At 38.2% G+C, this 15,427-nt stretch overlaps 1 protein-coding gene across 12 annotated transcripts in view; it reads right to left on the bottom strand.

The window, feature by feature from the left end:
- slmapa (sarcolemma associated protein a) overlaps positions 1 to 15,427 on the bottom strand; it is a 79,857-nt gene that overhangs the window by 11,457 nt on the left and 52,973 nt on the right. For 3 of the 12 annotated variants that reach the window (XM_085160537.1, XM_085160539.1, XM_085160548.1), the window contains 13 exons: positions 15,257 to 15,307; positions 13,165 to 13,314; positions 11,402 to 11,467; positions 8,463 to 8,522; positions 8,247 to 8,321; positions 7,893 to 7,973; positions 7,431 to 7,490; positions 6,519 to 6,644; positions 6,212 to 6,286; positions 6,017 to 6,117; positions 4,322 to 4,526; positions 4,108 to 4,225; positions 1,239 to 1,410 (listed from right to left, as the gene is read on the bottom strand). In XM_085160537.1, the coding sequence (XP_085016663.1) occupies positions 1,239 to 1,410; positions 4,108 to 4,225; positions 4,322 to 4,526; positions 6,017 to 6,117; positions 6,212 to 6,286; positions 6,519 to 6,644; positions 7,431 to 7,490; positions 7,893 to 7,973; positions 8,247 to 8,321; positions 8,463 to 8,522; positions 11,402 to 11,467; positions 13,165 to 13,314; positions 15,257 to 15,307 (1,340 nt within the window). The remainder of the gene's footprint in view (positions 1 to 1,238; positions 1,411 to 4,107; positions 4,226 to 4,321; positions 4,527 to 6,016; positions 6,118 to 6,211; positions 6,287 to 6,518; positions 6,645 to 7,430; positions 7,491 to 7,892; positions 7,974 to 8,246; positions 8,322 to 8,462; positions 8,523 to 11,401; positions 11,468 to 13,164; positions 13,315 to 15,256; positions 15,308 to 15,427) is intronic. The other 9 variants (XM_085160543.1, XM_085160545.1, XM_085160538.1 and 6 more) reach the window with 8 other exon arrangements.

Consider the following 15,427-nt stretch of genomic DNA (forward strand, 5'->3'; position numbering starts at 1 on the left):
CAGTCGACAAACACTAGACTTTTTATACAACTATCTGACAAACACTATTGACCTGCTGAGTTATTATCATTTTGCATTTTCTAATTAGCTTGTATTTATATTTCATTTTGACTTTTTGCTTTTAAGTCAGTCTAGTTTCAGTTAGTTTCCAGACTGGAATTTCTATCTTTCAATGTTTGAATTGTTAGTTTTAGTCTTTTTAATTATTATTTTATTATGATCAGTCAAGCTAACCTCAAACCAACAATTACTAAAACTAAGAATTTATCCTCTATGTTAATATTTTATTTTAGTTAGTTTTCTAAGTTCACAAAATTGGTTTCTGTAGTTTACTTTTTTCCCAAAAAATTTGGTTTAATTCTAATTTTTAAAAATGTTTTTCCCCATTTTTATTTTATTTTAGTTTTGTTTTCTTCACTTTGTACAGCACTTTGGTCATCCTGTGTTGTTTTTAAATGTACTTACAAACAAATTGACTTGAAAAAAATGGACTTTTATTTTCAGTTTTAGTTGATTATAATAACTGAAACTAAAACTGCTGTTTGGTTAACTGTACTCACAGACTGTTGAAAAAGTTAATTCTTTGATTTCGGTGATTCAAATTTCAGTGCATTATTAGTCTGTAATGTTGCACCCACCAGCAGATATATGTGGAATCAGTTTATGGACAGCCTGTTAGTATTTGCACCTTCTAGCTCCAAAAATACGAACATGGTGGCAACCAAATTGGTAATGCCGGGTTATGTTTTTCCCTCATATTTTTTTACAACTTTCAATTACCCAAAGCAAACATAAGCAGTAAATCAGCAACTTGTCAATTAATGTCACTTGATGTGCTCCACTGAACAGATACTGACTGCAGCTTGCTTGTGTAGCTGTTTGTCTATCTAAAAGTTCTTTTTAGCTGAACCCTTTTTGGGGGGTTTTAAATAAAGGAGCTCAAAAATTAATTCAGGCTGCTGCTTGTATGCATTTCCCCCACTGTAGAGATTTTGGTACATTTTATTTTATTTCTCTGAGAACCCCAGTGTGGTTTCCTCTTTTTATTCACATCTGCTTCAGGCATCTGCTCAACCACCTTCACTCATGCTGACTTAAGTCTCTCTGGATTTATCAAAAGACTCATTGATCCATTTCCAACTTTTATTTTTAATCTCTTCCATTTGTTCTGTTGTTCCTCACCTGGCGTTTTCTGTTTTTTTTTTTTGTTTTTTTTAAATCCCATTCTGTGTGCGTACCTCTTTCTGCAGTGTGTGTGTGTGGGCCTGGGCCTGGTCCAGCTGGCTCTTTAGCCTGCTCGCGTCCTGCAGGTGCTGATTCTCCAGAGAACCCAGTTTGTCCTGCAAAACCTCCTCCCTCTTCTCCAGAGACTCCAGACTGCTGCTGAGGACCAGACTCTTCTCCCTGGTGCTGCAAACACCCAAATCACACCTTGACTCAGTAATCACTCCACTACGTTTCCCAACAATGTTAGAAACTCTCCAAGGATTTGCAATGCTGTGACCTTATTGAAGACTTATGAGGCTCATTTCAGGCTCCATTTTTCCCCCCACTGTACTCTGGAGTCATTTATACTTGCCTTGGTGCAGGCCCTCAATTTACCCGGTTTGAAACAAGCTGTTTTAGCTTCTCTCTATTTAGACCAGCTTTTTTACCTCATAATTGGCTGTGTCTTATAGACAAATGATTTGAACACCCTTTGCGGGGCTTCTGTGGTCACAATTAAAGCTGTGATTTTATTAGTATCATGTAGATCCAATGGTAGTAAAAAAGTGCACCTCTGTAGGAATACTGAGAGAGATTACTTTGTACTCTGTCCAGACACCATTATAAAACATAAAATATATAAATCATTGTGTGTAACTGGGATACCTCACACATGATATACAACATTTTTTAAAATAATTTTAGCAAATAAGGGCACAAACATTGCATTTCCTTTTTTTCATTAAGTAGACCGAGACTTAATGTTAACAAATAGTCGTGTCTTCTCGATAGTCATGTGTTCACCATCACTGCTGGTAAACAGATGAGTGCCTGGTTCATACAGAGTGTTTTATTCTGAAAAATGACCAAACTCTATGCTTTCTCTGTGTCTGGCTTCCTGTCCTGCTTATCTGCACTATGTAGCTTGGTGCTCCATCCATCAAAAATAGACTAGGGGTATGTTTTTGGCCAAGTCCTCAGTGTGTCTCGGCACTGACTGACCTCATCCATCTTACAAATGCATTATGATCTGGAAAATTATGTGCTGACAGGATTTTTTTTTATTGACAGCAAAGATTTTGATCTGATAGAACATTTTACTGGAATTTACACTGGTAAATTCCTTTTGACGTAGCACTCCAATATAATTTTCTGCTTATAGAGCTACATGCAACATAAACTGGAATATGGAGTTTATACATGTGTTTATAGTTTTGAAAACCTTCTGTCCAACATGTGGATCAAATCCTTGGACTGGTACTGTAAACAGTGATTTCTGTATTTAGCTTGTTTATGTAAATGCTGCAACAAAATGTCACAACATTAAAAAACACTCTGACTTGTTTCCCTAAATGTCGTCAGAAAGAATTCAAATGCAGAAAATGATCTGCAAACAGCAAAATCAAACTTTGGAAATGTTGACAACTCTCATTAGTGAGATCTCTTTAAAGTGGTTTTTAGTCTTCTCCTGGGATTTGATATCCTTAAAACACAGGAGAAAAAAATGCTTGATTACTTCTGAGTGCAACTATACTTAAAATATATGTCGAGCTTGCAATTATAGACATAACTACACTAGACCTTAATAAAAACGTAAGCCAACAAAGTAGTCCCAAATACTGCAGTTCCTCTAACAGCCACTTGAGGCTGGTTCCAAAAGGGATTTCCAACTTTAGAGCAGAAATAAACCTGTTTACAGCCTGGTACAAAACATGGTTCTGACTCTACAGGTAATTTATCTTCCATAACAACTAAATAAATCTAAATAAATTCCTTTTTAAACTTTAAAGTTACAGTGTGTAAGATTTCAAAGCTAGATCCATAGATCTCAGTCAGCTCAAATTGTTTGCTTACTCCTCCCAAATCAACCGGATCATTCTAGGTGAGGTGGCTGTTGTAGGAATAATGTGATTCATTCAGTCAAGAGATCAAAAACATTCATATTAGATTAGCCCATAATGGCTGTTTACTGTTTGTTTACAAGAAAACATTTTTTGTACATACGACCTGAACTTTTTTGAATAATATCAACAACAGTAATAAACCAGGAAATACAAAACAGATGGGTGTGGAACTATTTTGCAATATCCTATTTTTTATCCTTTGAATAACCTCAAAAGCTCTGACCACCTTTCATCTGTAGTGAGTGTACTCAGACAGCAAAGTGACTCCGAACTGGATCCAGCTTGGAGGTTTTTGCTATCTGGGTAGGCTGTCAGTCCACTGTTTACCTCAGCTGTCAATATGCCGGATAAAAAGAGTCCATGTCCAAAGTGCATTCATCTCTTAGTAGAAAGTCAAAAGATGTGTACAGTTTATTGTAGACTAGTAAAAAAATTTGTAGCTGAAGCGCAGATAAAATCCTGCTGAGGACGTGGTTGTGGTGAGAACATGTAGCAGTGTTTTCTCTCAGTGGAGAACAAATCTAGCAGATAGTTTCAGTGAGCTGTCAGTCAGCTGTCATCTCCTCGTCTTTCTCTGCCTGAATCAGCTGGACACCATGTTTCCTTCTATCAGTCTCACCCTCAGCCTGCCCTTTAATGCTGAATCCAAACTCTGAACCTGATCTGTCGACTTGGCAGTGCTCCTGAGAGTCGTCCTGGGCCAGAATTCATCAACTCGATCACGCCTGTCAAAAGACTTTAAGGTCCACCTAACAAAGTTTGATATGTTCCAGGTTTCGAGACTCTCAGCTTGAGATCCAGTTAAGAGAATATAAGTTTTAAAGTGGTGTTTATTTAGTAACGCTATATTCAAATGGTTTATAGCTGTGTGGATCTTTTTTGACAAATAATTAAATGTGATCTTGTATAATTCTGACAGCACTGCAGTACAGTAAAATAAATAAAATAAAATAAAACAGTGGATTCAGATAAAAAATTTAAAGCAACGTGTGTGTACCTGCTCAGCTCAGCCTCCAGGCGGTGCAGTTTTTCTGTGAGTGTTTTCCTCTCAGCTCTCAGGCCATCACAGTCCTGCTGCAAACACGTACACCGCTGGTGCAATGCAGTGCACTCCGCTGTGGCAGCGAGACATAGAGGATGCACAGTTATGATTAGTAGTGATTCAAAGACATGAACAGACAGACTCAGACAAACATGCAGGCAGTGCTCACCCTGCAGCTCGCTGGTAGCGGTCTGCTGCTGTTCCTGCTGCGTGAAGGCCTCCTGCAGCCGGGCGATCTCCTCCTCGTATTTGGCGGCTGTGTTCCTCCAGTGCTCTAGCTCGGAGCGCACACTGACCAGGTCTGCCTGCAGGACAGTGATCTCACGCTCCCGCTCCGCCGTGGCCGCCTCCATAGCGTGTCGCAGGACAAGAATCTGATAGCAAAAACACAATCGGTGGGTCGGTCACTTTCTCATGAGACTACAATTTGGTGCAAACTGACAAACAGGGAGGCTTTTTGCATAACGAAGAATGAGTGACAGAGACTCCAGGGTTCCTGAATCATTGAAACAAACAAACATATGTTTTTTTATAAACTTAGAAAGGACTATGAGCGAACAATGTTACAATGTTTACTATTTGTCATTTTTAGAAACAAGAATGTCTAGTTACAGTTAAATTTTTATTAGTTTCAATGCTTGTTATTATTACAATAATTTCAAAAGAAAATATTTTTAAAAATATTTCCACAGGCAAGATGTAAGATGTAGGGGTGCAACAATACTCGTATCGATATTGAACCGTTCGATACAGTGCTTTCGGTTCGGTACGCATATGTATCGAACAATACAAAATTTTTTATTTATTTTATCAACTTTTCTTCTGACGATGGTGTCTGTGTTGAGCGCTCAGTGGATCTGCGTTCGACTACTAGGCTGCACTGTCGAGTGCAGATCCACTGAGCGCAGTGCAAGCTAACAAGACAGAAGCTAAGCTCGTTGCAACATGGCAACTGCCTCAACGCTACCCGAAATTGAACCTCCCCCACCCTCATTCAGATCTGGCGTTTGGAACTATCTTGGTTTTCATGTGAAGTATGACCATCATTCTAGTGCAAAGACAAGTGGAAGCAGACAAAAACAACAAGCACGCATGCTACAAACTTTACCCGAGTCATTTAGACAGCCGTTAGCACATGATTCTCCTTATGGGGACCTGATATGTATAATATGCTCCTGAAAGTATACCCCAGAAGAAGCGTATATTTTGGAAAGAGCCATTTCTTTGTAATAAACTCGCTTTTCCAAAGATGAGTGATTCCTTGATCAGATAGATCTATTTTTTTAATTATTTTGTTGTTTCAGCAACATTACATTTAAAAACTGTACTTTTAAGTTAAAATATATATTTAGAATTTTAATAAATGACAAATTAAAAAGGCATGAACATTTTTTTGTATCGAAAAAATATCAAAGCGTGACACCAAAGTATCAAACTGAACCAAACCGAACCGTGAATTTTGTGTATCGTTGCACCCCTAGTAAGATGCACTAAAGCCTCCTGAGGACGTGTTGAAAAATGTAACCAGACTGAGTAAACCCAAAGACATTCCCTGAATATTTTTCATTGGTTTGAGATACTTTTGTAAGCACACAATGTTGTTTTAGTTTGTTGTCTTAATTCAGTTAATTAAAAATTTCCCTTTTATTAGTTTTAGTTCAGTTTTTTTAATTAGGTTTTTTTTTTTTTTTTTTTAGCTCTTATTAGCAATTTCAACTTTTAAAGGGTTATTAATGACCCACTCAAACCCTGGAGTCCATGAAGAGTCTGACATGTTACACATTAGCCAAGAGAGGTTTCAAGATAGAATGGAAGAGAAGTGAGGAAGAGTTATGACTGGAAGCAACAGTAGGTGAAGAGGTACCTCCTCCTGGGCAGAGTAAAGCTCCTCTCTGGTGCTGCAGATGGTGCTCTCCCTCTGCTCCCTCAGTGCCTCCATGTCAGCCTGAAGCTTCCCAAGCTGAGCTAAAAACACACAAACACATAGGAAGTGAGATGTGGCAGCTAAATACTTATTGATACAAATCTATAGTACATCTTTTTCTCTGTATTCACTCACTCTGCAAGAACTGGATCTGTTTGGTCGACTCCTCAGTCAGCTGAGAGTTACTCCTCCTCTCCTCCTCCAACAGAGCTGCACACCAAGAGTCACACAGTCACTATGTTTATACCACTGTTCTTTTATATTTTCATGCAACGTATAATTGGAGCGATGCAGGGCAAGAACTGTAATCTCACAAACTCAACAATACTGTAGTAAAAATGTATGAGGTAAACTTTAATTCAAACAAAGTTTGCGAGCTATTAATTATAATTAAAATTCTAATTATAAAATATAATCCACAGCATTGTGAGAACACTGTTACCTTGTAGCTCTAGACATTTCTGCTTGCCGGTGTTGGCTAATTCTTGGGCCTCCAGAAGCTCTCTGTGGAGATGGTGGATGACCTGCTCCGTGTCTCCAGGCTCTAGACCGGCCCGATGTAGCTCATCTAACCACATACCCATAGAAAATGTTAAGTACATTATTTATTATTATTATTATTATTATTATTATTATTATTATTCAATGACAAAGTCAGGGTCTACAAATTATCTGTATTTTTATTCAAAAAACAAAAAACAGGAATTTTCCAGACTTAACTTCTTCATTGTTCAATAAATACATATATGAATAAATGACTGAGCACACGGTGGCAGTGTGGATATCGACTTACTGAACACAACTGACTGGACTATTTTATTCAGTCAGTCAGGAGTGTAGTGGGTGGGGGCGGTGGGGGGTGTCCAGCTGACTAGATAGTAGCTAGTAGATCTTTTATTGAAAAGATGGATGAAGTTGCCATGATGTCCTGGTTCAGTTATTCAGATTTACATGTGTATATTAGACATAAGTAAATGCAATCCCAGCTTTAAAAAATGCACTTATTTAAAATATCGCCTGAGACCACAAACTGCAGGAAATAGTTTACTGAGGTCACAGGTCATGGCAATGAGGCCTTTTCCCCCACTCATATTTAATACACCTAGACTTCTTATTGCACCCAAAGGCACCCCCTGCTGGCCCTTAGCAGGGGTGAGAGTTTAAGGCACTTCAGGCTTCGCTTCATCTGCCTTTCATACAGTCTGTAGACACAAACTCTAAAATGGAAAAAACACCAGGCCCTTCAGGGACTAGCACAGCTGAACATCTCCCTAATGGTCAGTTAAATACAATAATCAAACTGGGCGGCCCAGTGTTTTGGGGTTTATGATCATAGGTGCACGGCCACAGTTACCTTTGAGCAGAGCTACTCTGTTCTGAGGTTCATTCAGCTCTTGGTCGTTCATGTTTCCATCTGAAACACACAAAAACGCATAAAACTCCTGTGGCTGCTTCAGGATCTATACTCCAGCAGTTTCAAGACAAATCAGATACTGACATAATAAACTGCTAGAGAGAACAAGCAATTTTAAAAGATACATAACACAAATCCGTTTCAGGCAACTCATTTATAACCCTTAGGAAAAAATCTAAACATTTTCAGTAATTTGTAAAGCTACTCTATGATTAATTAATGATTGAAGATCAGACAGTGTGAGACAGAACAGCTAAACTTTAAACAGATGTCAACGCTATTCGAAATTAGGTGGAAAAGGAAAACCTTTCCAGTAAAACTGAGAAAACACAAGACAAATTTTGGAATTGCCAAAATTAGACTTAAACCGATGAGCAGGAATGTATGGGTGTTTTCACTGACCTGACGTGTCGTCACTGCTGCGGTCTTTGCTGGGACTCAGAGTGTCGGACATGTCTGACTCTTTGGCATCCATCTGATTCCCTGTGGACGCACACACGAAAACAAACACGCACATCAGCCAGGACTAACTAAAAAAACTACAGTGTAATCACTTGACAGTCAACATTTACTCATGCCATCAAATTCAAAACCAATAAATTACTTTAATCAGCTGGAACACATGCACAGTGTTCAGGTAGATTTATACTTCTACTTAAATCAAACGTAATTTTGGGATCATTAAAATTGAACATTTAAAAAAAAAAATAAAACAATATCATAAAACCTAATTTCTAACTCTGGTGTGTTCTCTACCTTTGAGTCGATCAGGGCTAGTCAGGATGTCATCTCCCGCCGTCTGGTTGTTCTGTAAGTGGGCGTCCATCACTTCTACAGAAACATCAGGGTGAAAATTTCAGTTCAGGTTTTAAAAGACAGCAATCCATTTAGCTTGCTTTTGTTCATGGATGAATCTATATCAGGACTCAAAAAAACAAAAGAAATCCAAAAGAAACTGAGTTATTAACTTACCATCAAAGTTGGCCAGTTTGTCGATTGAAGAACTGACGGTCTCCTTTAGCTGTTTGACGGCTGCAGAGAGAAAAAATAGAAGACCAGGAGGAATCAGTTTAAATAAGTCAGAAAATAAAATCTGACTTCCACCATTATCAGCTGGATTAGCAGTTGGTTAGTAAAAGTGTTAGTATACAAATTCAGAAAAAGTAATGTTTTATTTCAAACTTCTCAAACTGAACAGCTGAATCAGAGATGAATTGTTTTAACACAATTATCAGACCACTGGAAAAAACATGTAAAACACTGAACCAGCTGACAGCTTGAAGTAATTAATCACTACTGCAGTGACATCTCACTTATGTATCCTTACATTCAGTATGATAAATCCAATGACATTTTTGTACGATTCAGTTAGCAAAAACTAACTGAATTCAAATGTGGAAATAAAGTTAATAAAAAATAAATACTCCCAATAAATACAATCGAGACCCTTGAAAAAGCCAAACTACGCTTACCAGCTGTTATTAGCTGTTCACACAATAAATGTGAAATTAAACTACAAAATTAACACAGCTCACTTCAATCAATTCCAAATGACCTCAAAACTAAAGCTTCATCTAAAGTCCTAATCTCCATCTGTGCATTATAAACCACACCAGAATGTGGCTGACAGCTGACAGTAAATGTAATCAACCGACACGGTACAGCAGCAATAAAAATTCCACAGTGGATGATGTTTTCCTCAAATGTTTTCACACACTTGCTACTCAATCTGTTTCTGGTATGAGTGAAGACATGGTCAATGTGTAAAAAGGTAAAATTTCCAAAGTTATGTGAAATGAAGAAACTAAAAGAAAAGGAAGACGAGGAAAAACCATAGAAGGGAGCAAAAAAAAAATCTGTGTTTCACTTTAGTGAAAAGTTATAAAAGCAGCATGCAGGAAAAAACACTGCTCCAGAAGAAGAAGCATAACAGATGCCATAAGGAAATCAACGCAAACAATATATATGTGTGAGGGGGTTTTCAGGCTCCAAATGTAATCTAATTATTCTCACACAACCATGAAAAATAAAATTGAAATTAAGGCTTAGGTGGGTCCTGGTTCCTCATGATGAACCTCTAGTTTTACAATTTTTCAGCTAAAGCCTGCTCAAATGATCTGACAAATGGTATTAACACTTTAACTTAATCTTCCCGATAACACATATTTGCTCTCTTCATTCACAACAGTCAAAAACAACAGCTGTGCTGTGATTTTAGGAATAATCACAAAGAGAGCTCATTCATGTCTGTGCCAGCTGCAGTGAGGTAAATTTCATGTGCTGCTGCTGACAGAAAAACAAGATGTCGCTCTTGCAGAGTAGTATAGACTTTTTAATTTTTTTTTAAATCAGAAAAAAAACATACATCCATCGTCTTCCGCTTTATCCGGGGCCGGGTCGTGGGGGCAGCAGCCTAAGCAGAGAAGCCCAGACCTCCCTCTACCCATCCACCTCCTCTAGCTTATCCGGGGGAACACCAAGGTGTTCCCAGGCCAGCCGAGAGATATAATCTCTCCAGCGTGTCCTGGGTCTGCCCCGGGGCCTCCTCCCAGTGGGACATGCCCGAAACACCTCACCCAGGAGGTGCCCAGGAGGCATCCTTGTCAGATGCCCGAACCACCTCAGCTGGCTCCTTTCAATGTGGAAGAGCAGCGGCTCTACTCCGAGCTCCTCCCGGATGGCTGAACTTCTCACCCTATCTCTAAGGGAGAGGCCAGCCACCCTCTGGAGGAAGCTCATTTCCGCCGCTTGTATCCGCGCTCTCGTTCTTTCGGTCACTACCCACAGCTCGTGGCCTTTGCTTTTACACTCAGCTCTCTCTTCACCACGACGGACCGGTGCAGCGTCCGCATCACTGTGGCCGCAGTGAAAAGAAGGTAGAATATTCCCTCCAAACAAAACGTATAAATTCTAAACACACAAATCAGTCCGTGCATAATCACATTGCTCCGCCCATCAAAAAGTCACCTGCACGAATATATCGCCTATCATCGGTTATTGGACTGGAAAAATTTTACATATCGCCCAACCTTATCTACAACTTTTCTTTAAGAGATCATCCTTTGGTGTGGCAAAGATATTATAAAATTGTGCTAGAAATCGATGTTGTTTTGTTTCTTGTGTTTTTTTAAAATCATACTTTATTTTTATTCTTTAACTTTGTACTACATGACATTTTGCAGTGAACAAACTAAAAGACCCACAGCAGCAAAGAAGATTTGTTTGAAACCATGAAAACACAAACATAGCCATTAAACAATTATATCTGCATAAAATAGTTTGGCTGCTTAAGGTTTAAATACTACGCTTAATACTACTCAACCTTAAAAAGTTTATACTGCTTAGCCCATCTTTATGAAAACAACACTTGCCGTTTTCTCAGAATACTCTTTATCGGCCTGTTTCACACAAAATAAAACTGCTCTGAAGAAACATCCAATTAAAGAAAAACAATCTTCAACCAAAAGATTTAATCACAGTTCACTAGTTAAGTAAAGAAGAATGAGCAAGAACAGAAACAACTTTAAACCAGGAAAATCCAAAGATGTGATGATGTGTTAAGGCATGTGAAGAATGAGTAAGAAAAATGTAGATTTCATTACATCACATCTTGAAATTTAGAATTTTTCAAATCATTACAAAGTGGGATATTATGGTATTATTGGAATTTAGTGGAAGAGATTTTTAGTTATTAAATGTAAATGTCCAGATCTTATAATTCTGAGGAAAACAAAATAAAAATTGCCTAAGTATAACTTAAATGTTGTGCTTTCCATTTTATGACTTAAGCGCTCTGGCAGTTTCATTTGGCTTCTCCTGGCATTGTTTGGCCTCCGTAGGGAAGAAAGTAAAGGAAATAATGAGGAAAAAGTGTTTTTCGGTGTACAGCAGAAATGGATTCTTGTACTCACGCGGACACTCAATCAATTGTTGGATTCTAGTAGAGTCTCCTCCGCTGTTGTTAACATGACAGTTGTCTGATAGAAACACAGAGAACTGACATTACTATGAAGACTATCAGAGCAGAGCCCGGTATTTCTTTTAGATTTTATTGATTCTGCTTATCAATGCCAGGGTAAATTGAATCATGGATTTAACGCAGATCGATACATTTGAATTTCTGGATTTTGATTTTTTTTTTTTTTAAAAATTTGTCCTGATTTTAAACTGGTTTTATTGCAATATTATATTGAACTGCAAGACAAGTGGGTTTACTGCATCCTATGTGCTTGTGCCTGTGTAGCCAATATAAGCACACTGAAGAGCAGACCATAAGACTTAATGTTCTGGATTAGATAAGCAGAATCCAAAAAACATTGTCCTTAAGGATCGACAAATCTGGAACAGGATCCAGTGGAGAATTGGCTCTCCACACCCAACCCGGTTTTAGACCGGACAGGTAGAATCGAAGACAGAAATCATGACGGACAAACAGGTAGAAGCAGGTAGAATGCATGAAAGAACGATTTACAGAGAACTATGAGGACAGATAGATGCACAATAAAAGGATGGAGCTGAAATTAAAGCCAAAATTGGTCTCTTCAGACAGAAAGTTATAACACAAAGGTTCTGGACAGATACCACATCAGACAAGATGTGGACAAGCAAACAGCAGACAGGAAACATAAAGCCTCCCAGCAAGTTTTCATTTCAACATCACGCACAAGAAATAACGAGTTAACCAGCCCAACAGTTTTCACAAGTCCGCTTGAATTTTGAAGAAATAATAATGATAATAATAATTCCACCTCATTTTTGCATCTAAGTACAGATGTTACCAAAACAAAGTGAAATCAAAAAGATGATACAGTTTAACTCCCAAAATTCTAACAATACACAAAAACTGAATTCAAGGCTCGGATCAAACAAGTTATTTAAATGTGCAAAATATGATGCTCATTTTAAGTAAAGTATCACGGTCTGAAATAGGTTATTTCAAGAAAACCAGAGGATAGTCATGCGTAATATGATGTAGCAGGAATGTTTAACTGGCTGTTGTTTAAAAAAAAAAAAAAAAACTTGGATAGTGTCTGTGATCTTAACCCACTTCATTAAAAAAGAAACGGAAAGGGAAAAAGAAAATCCACCACATTTTGGACCACTGTGGGTACCAATTTAGGAGATATTGTGTCATTACACAGTATGCAAACCCATGAACAGAAAAAGCAGGACAGTTAAAATTTGATCGACTGGCCCAGAAAGCAGTGTTCAGTTGAATACTGAATCCTGCCAGAGGACAGAAACCAAACCAAGCACATGATCTCCTTGTTGGAGTAATTAGAGATGGCAGATTTGGACGGGATTAAGGTCACTCTGCACTCATTATAAATTACTAGGCAAAACTAGTTCCTCACTAAGAGGGTTTAAAGGAGTGGTTAAAAAAAATGAAATACATTTTTAAATTAGAAAGTGTTTGTCTGTATCCTAAAATAAAGATCAATGTTAAAAAAAAAAAAAAAAAAAAAAACAAAACCTGGAGAACAACACCCCCCCCACCACCACCACCACCACCAAAAAAAGAAAATAATATCAAGAGCAAATTATTCCCTAAATGTTTTTCTAATTATTTGTATTACAATAGCATTTGGTTTTGTTAATTCTGTGAAGGAAAACCTTTTAAAAAAACAAGCCTAGATATAAATTAAATAGTTTATTATTATGATAATTAAACTACCATCAGCATCTTCATCTTCCCCAACTGCACCATCATCGGTGTCTGTATCCTCCTCATCATCGTCTTCCTCCTGGCTCTCGCGTATCTGCTGTGTGGAATCTCTGTCCTCGACAAGCTCCTCTACTGGTCCGTGGGGGACAGTGACGACATCTGTCATGTGACCAGATCAGATATAGACGATTTTGTCGAAATGTCACCAGAAATGTTGAGCACAGAGTCTAAATGATGGCGGGTTCCGTCATAAGGTGATTACTGTGGCAAGGTGTGCAGTGAGGCAGTCACCCGCAGCATTCATGTTCAGAGTGTCAGGCATTCAATGACCAGAAGTCAATCAGTGACCAAGGCTACTTTTCCCCCCACAGGAAGAAAAACAAAGCAGTGGACAGTTTGGAAACCAGAGAAACAGCCCAGATTATCCAAAAAGCCCCAGAAAAAAAAAACTTCCATCACTATCACCAGTGGATATACCGACCATCGAGCTATTTAAAGGACATAAAGCCTTGTACAAATCCTACGGGCTTCACACACAGAGCTGAAACTGAAGGTCACATGAAACACTTTGGCTTGAAAAGACTTTCAGAATCCTTTATTAATCCCTAAGGAAAAGATGTACCCCTGAACAATCATTAAAAAGAAAAAGCTTTAGGCGGTGTAACAACAATACCTCATCAGCCTTCTACGGCTGAGGGGTAAAAACTATTAATTTAACATAAATTAAAGTTTAGATCACCAGGGCCACAGCATCAGCAAACCTTTGGTTGTTTTAGGTAAAATATTTACTCGCCTTAGTTTCACGTCATATTTTTTACCTGTTTGTCAGAGACCCACTTTCACATTTCAACTCCCAGTTTCAGAATGTACCAAAAATAAAAATAATAATAATAATCCTATCTCGCTCACTTTTCTACAAACGACATTTTTCTTCCTCTCACTATCTCACAGCAAAGTTAAACCAAACAGCTCAAGCTGCCATATAAGGGCGTCATCAAGCTTCCCCTCCATTTCTTAATGGCATCAGAAGAATCACAGCTGAAGAGTTGCGAAACAGACAAAGAACATTTTTTGCTCAAGTTGCTCATTCAATTCTGAACTCGCCTCTATTCCCGTTGCCTAGTGCAACATCTTACATCAGCTGGAATCATTGTAGAGATATATGTAGTTACACTATAAAACTTAGCTGCTTTATTGGTGAGCCAACCGTAAAAATCTCTGGAAAATGACCACAACGTTTTTTTGCACAAGAACCCACATACTGTATGATGGATGCAGCTAGTGTGCAGTGCCTTAATCCCCTAATTTGTTTTAACATGCAGTGTAAAGTTTTAATATGTGTTTACTTATTCAAATAAGTCATAACTGGAATAATAAGAACAACCTTTACAAAGTTGGAAATATTTGCTATATTTCATACTGTAATAAGCATAAATGATGCTGGTCCTACAACTCCCATTTCTGGTGACTTATGAGTTAGTCAATAATGCTGCAGGGTGCGCTCATGTGCAGCCACTTTTCATATAATAGGTCTGTATAAAAGGAGAGGGCTGCAACTGAGCCTGACAACCATGCCCAATATATTCTCCACTGATTTTCAACACTGGATATATTCCTGATAAATTATTTTAACTTCCTGTTAACCCCCCAGTAATATTGCTGTGTAACAACGTATTTCTATAAGTAACATCACCTAAAACTAATTATTATAAACCTTCCTAATATTTGAAAACTTAAATTTAGGTCATTTTATCTCAGTGTTTATGTTTCTGATTATAAACATGGAAAAAACTGACACTTTCTGAATACTCTCAGGACTTATTTGAACGCTTCAGTTCCTGCAGCAAGATATAAACTACCAGAGGAAATGGAAACCCGAAGGCTGGATGTCATGCTACCATAAACAAGACGAAAACAGAAGACACCCAGATTCCCGTGACAGACAGATAGAAGTTCAGTGATAAGAGCAGCAAGCAACAGGAAATTACATGGAAATCATGCAGGAAGCTGTCATGCATCATTAGTGGAGGCTGAGGAAGTGATAGAGATACACAAACAGACGGTGGAGCAGATGACGCAAACCCAGGACATGTGGACTCACCCAGACTGTTGTTCTCTTTAATGCTTTTCTCTTGTAGCTGTTCTAACCGCACTGTAAACAACAACAACAACAACAACAAAAGCAGAGAGAAGTGTTGACTGACAGGAAGTCCGAGCACAGGTCAAAGCCATGATCTGACCTGCGCAAGAGGCGCTATGTTGTTAAAGTGAC

The sequence above is a fragment of the Neolamprologus multifasciatus genome, chromosome 5, assembly GCF_963576455.1.
Source record: "Neolamprologus multifasciatus chromosome 5, fNeoMul1.2, whole genome shotgun sequence".
Classification (NCBI taxonomy): domain Eukaryota; kingdom Metazoa; phylum Chordata; class Actinopteri; order Cichliformes; family Cichlidae; genus Neolamprologus; species Neolamprologus multifasciatus.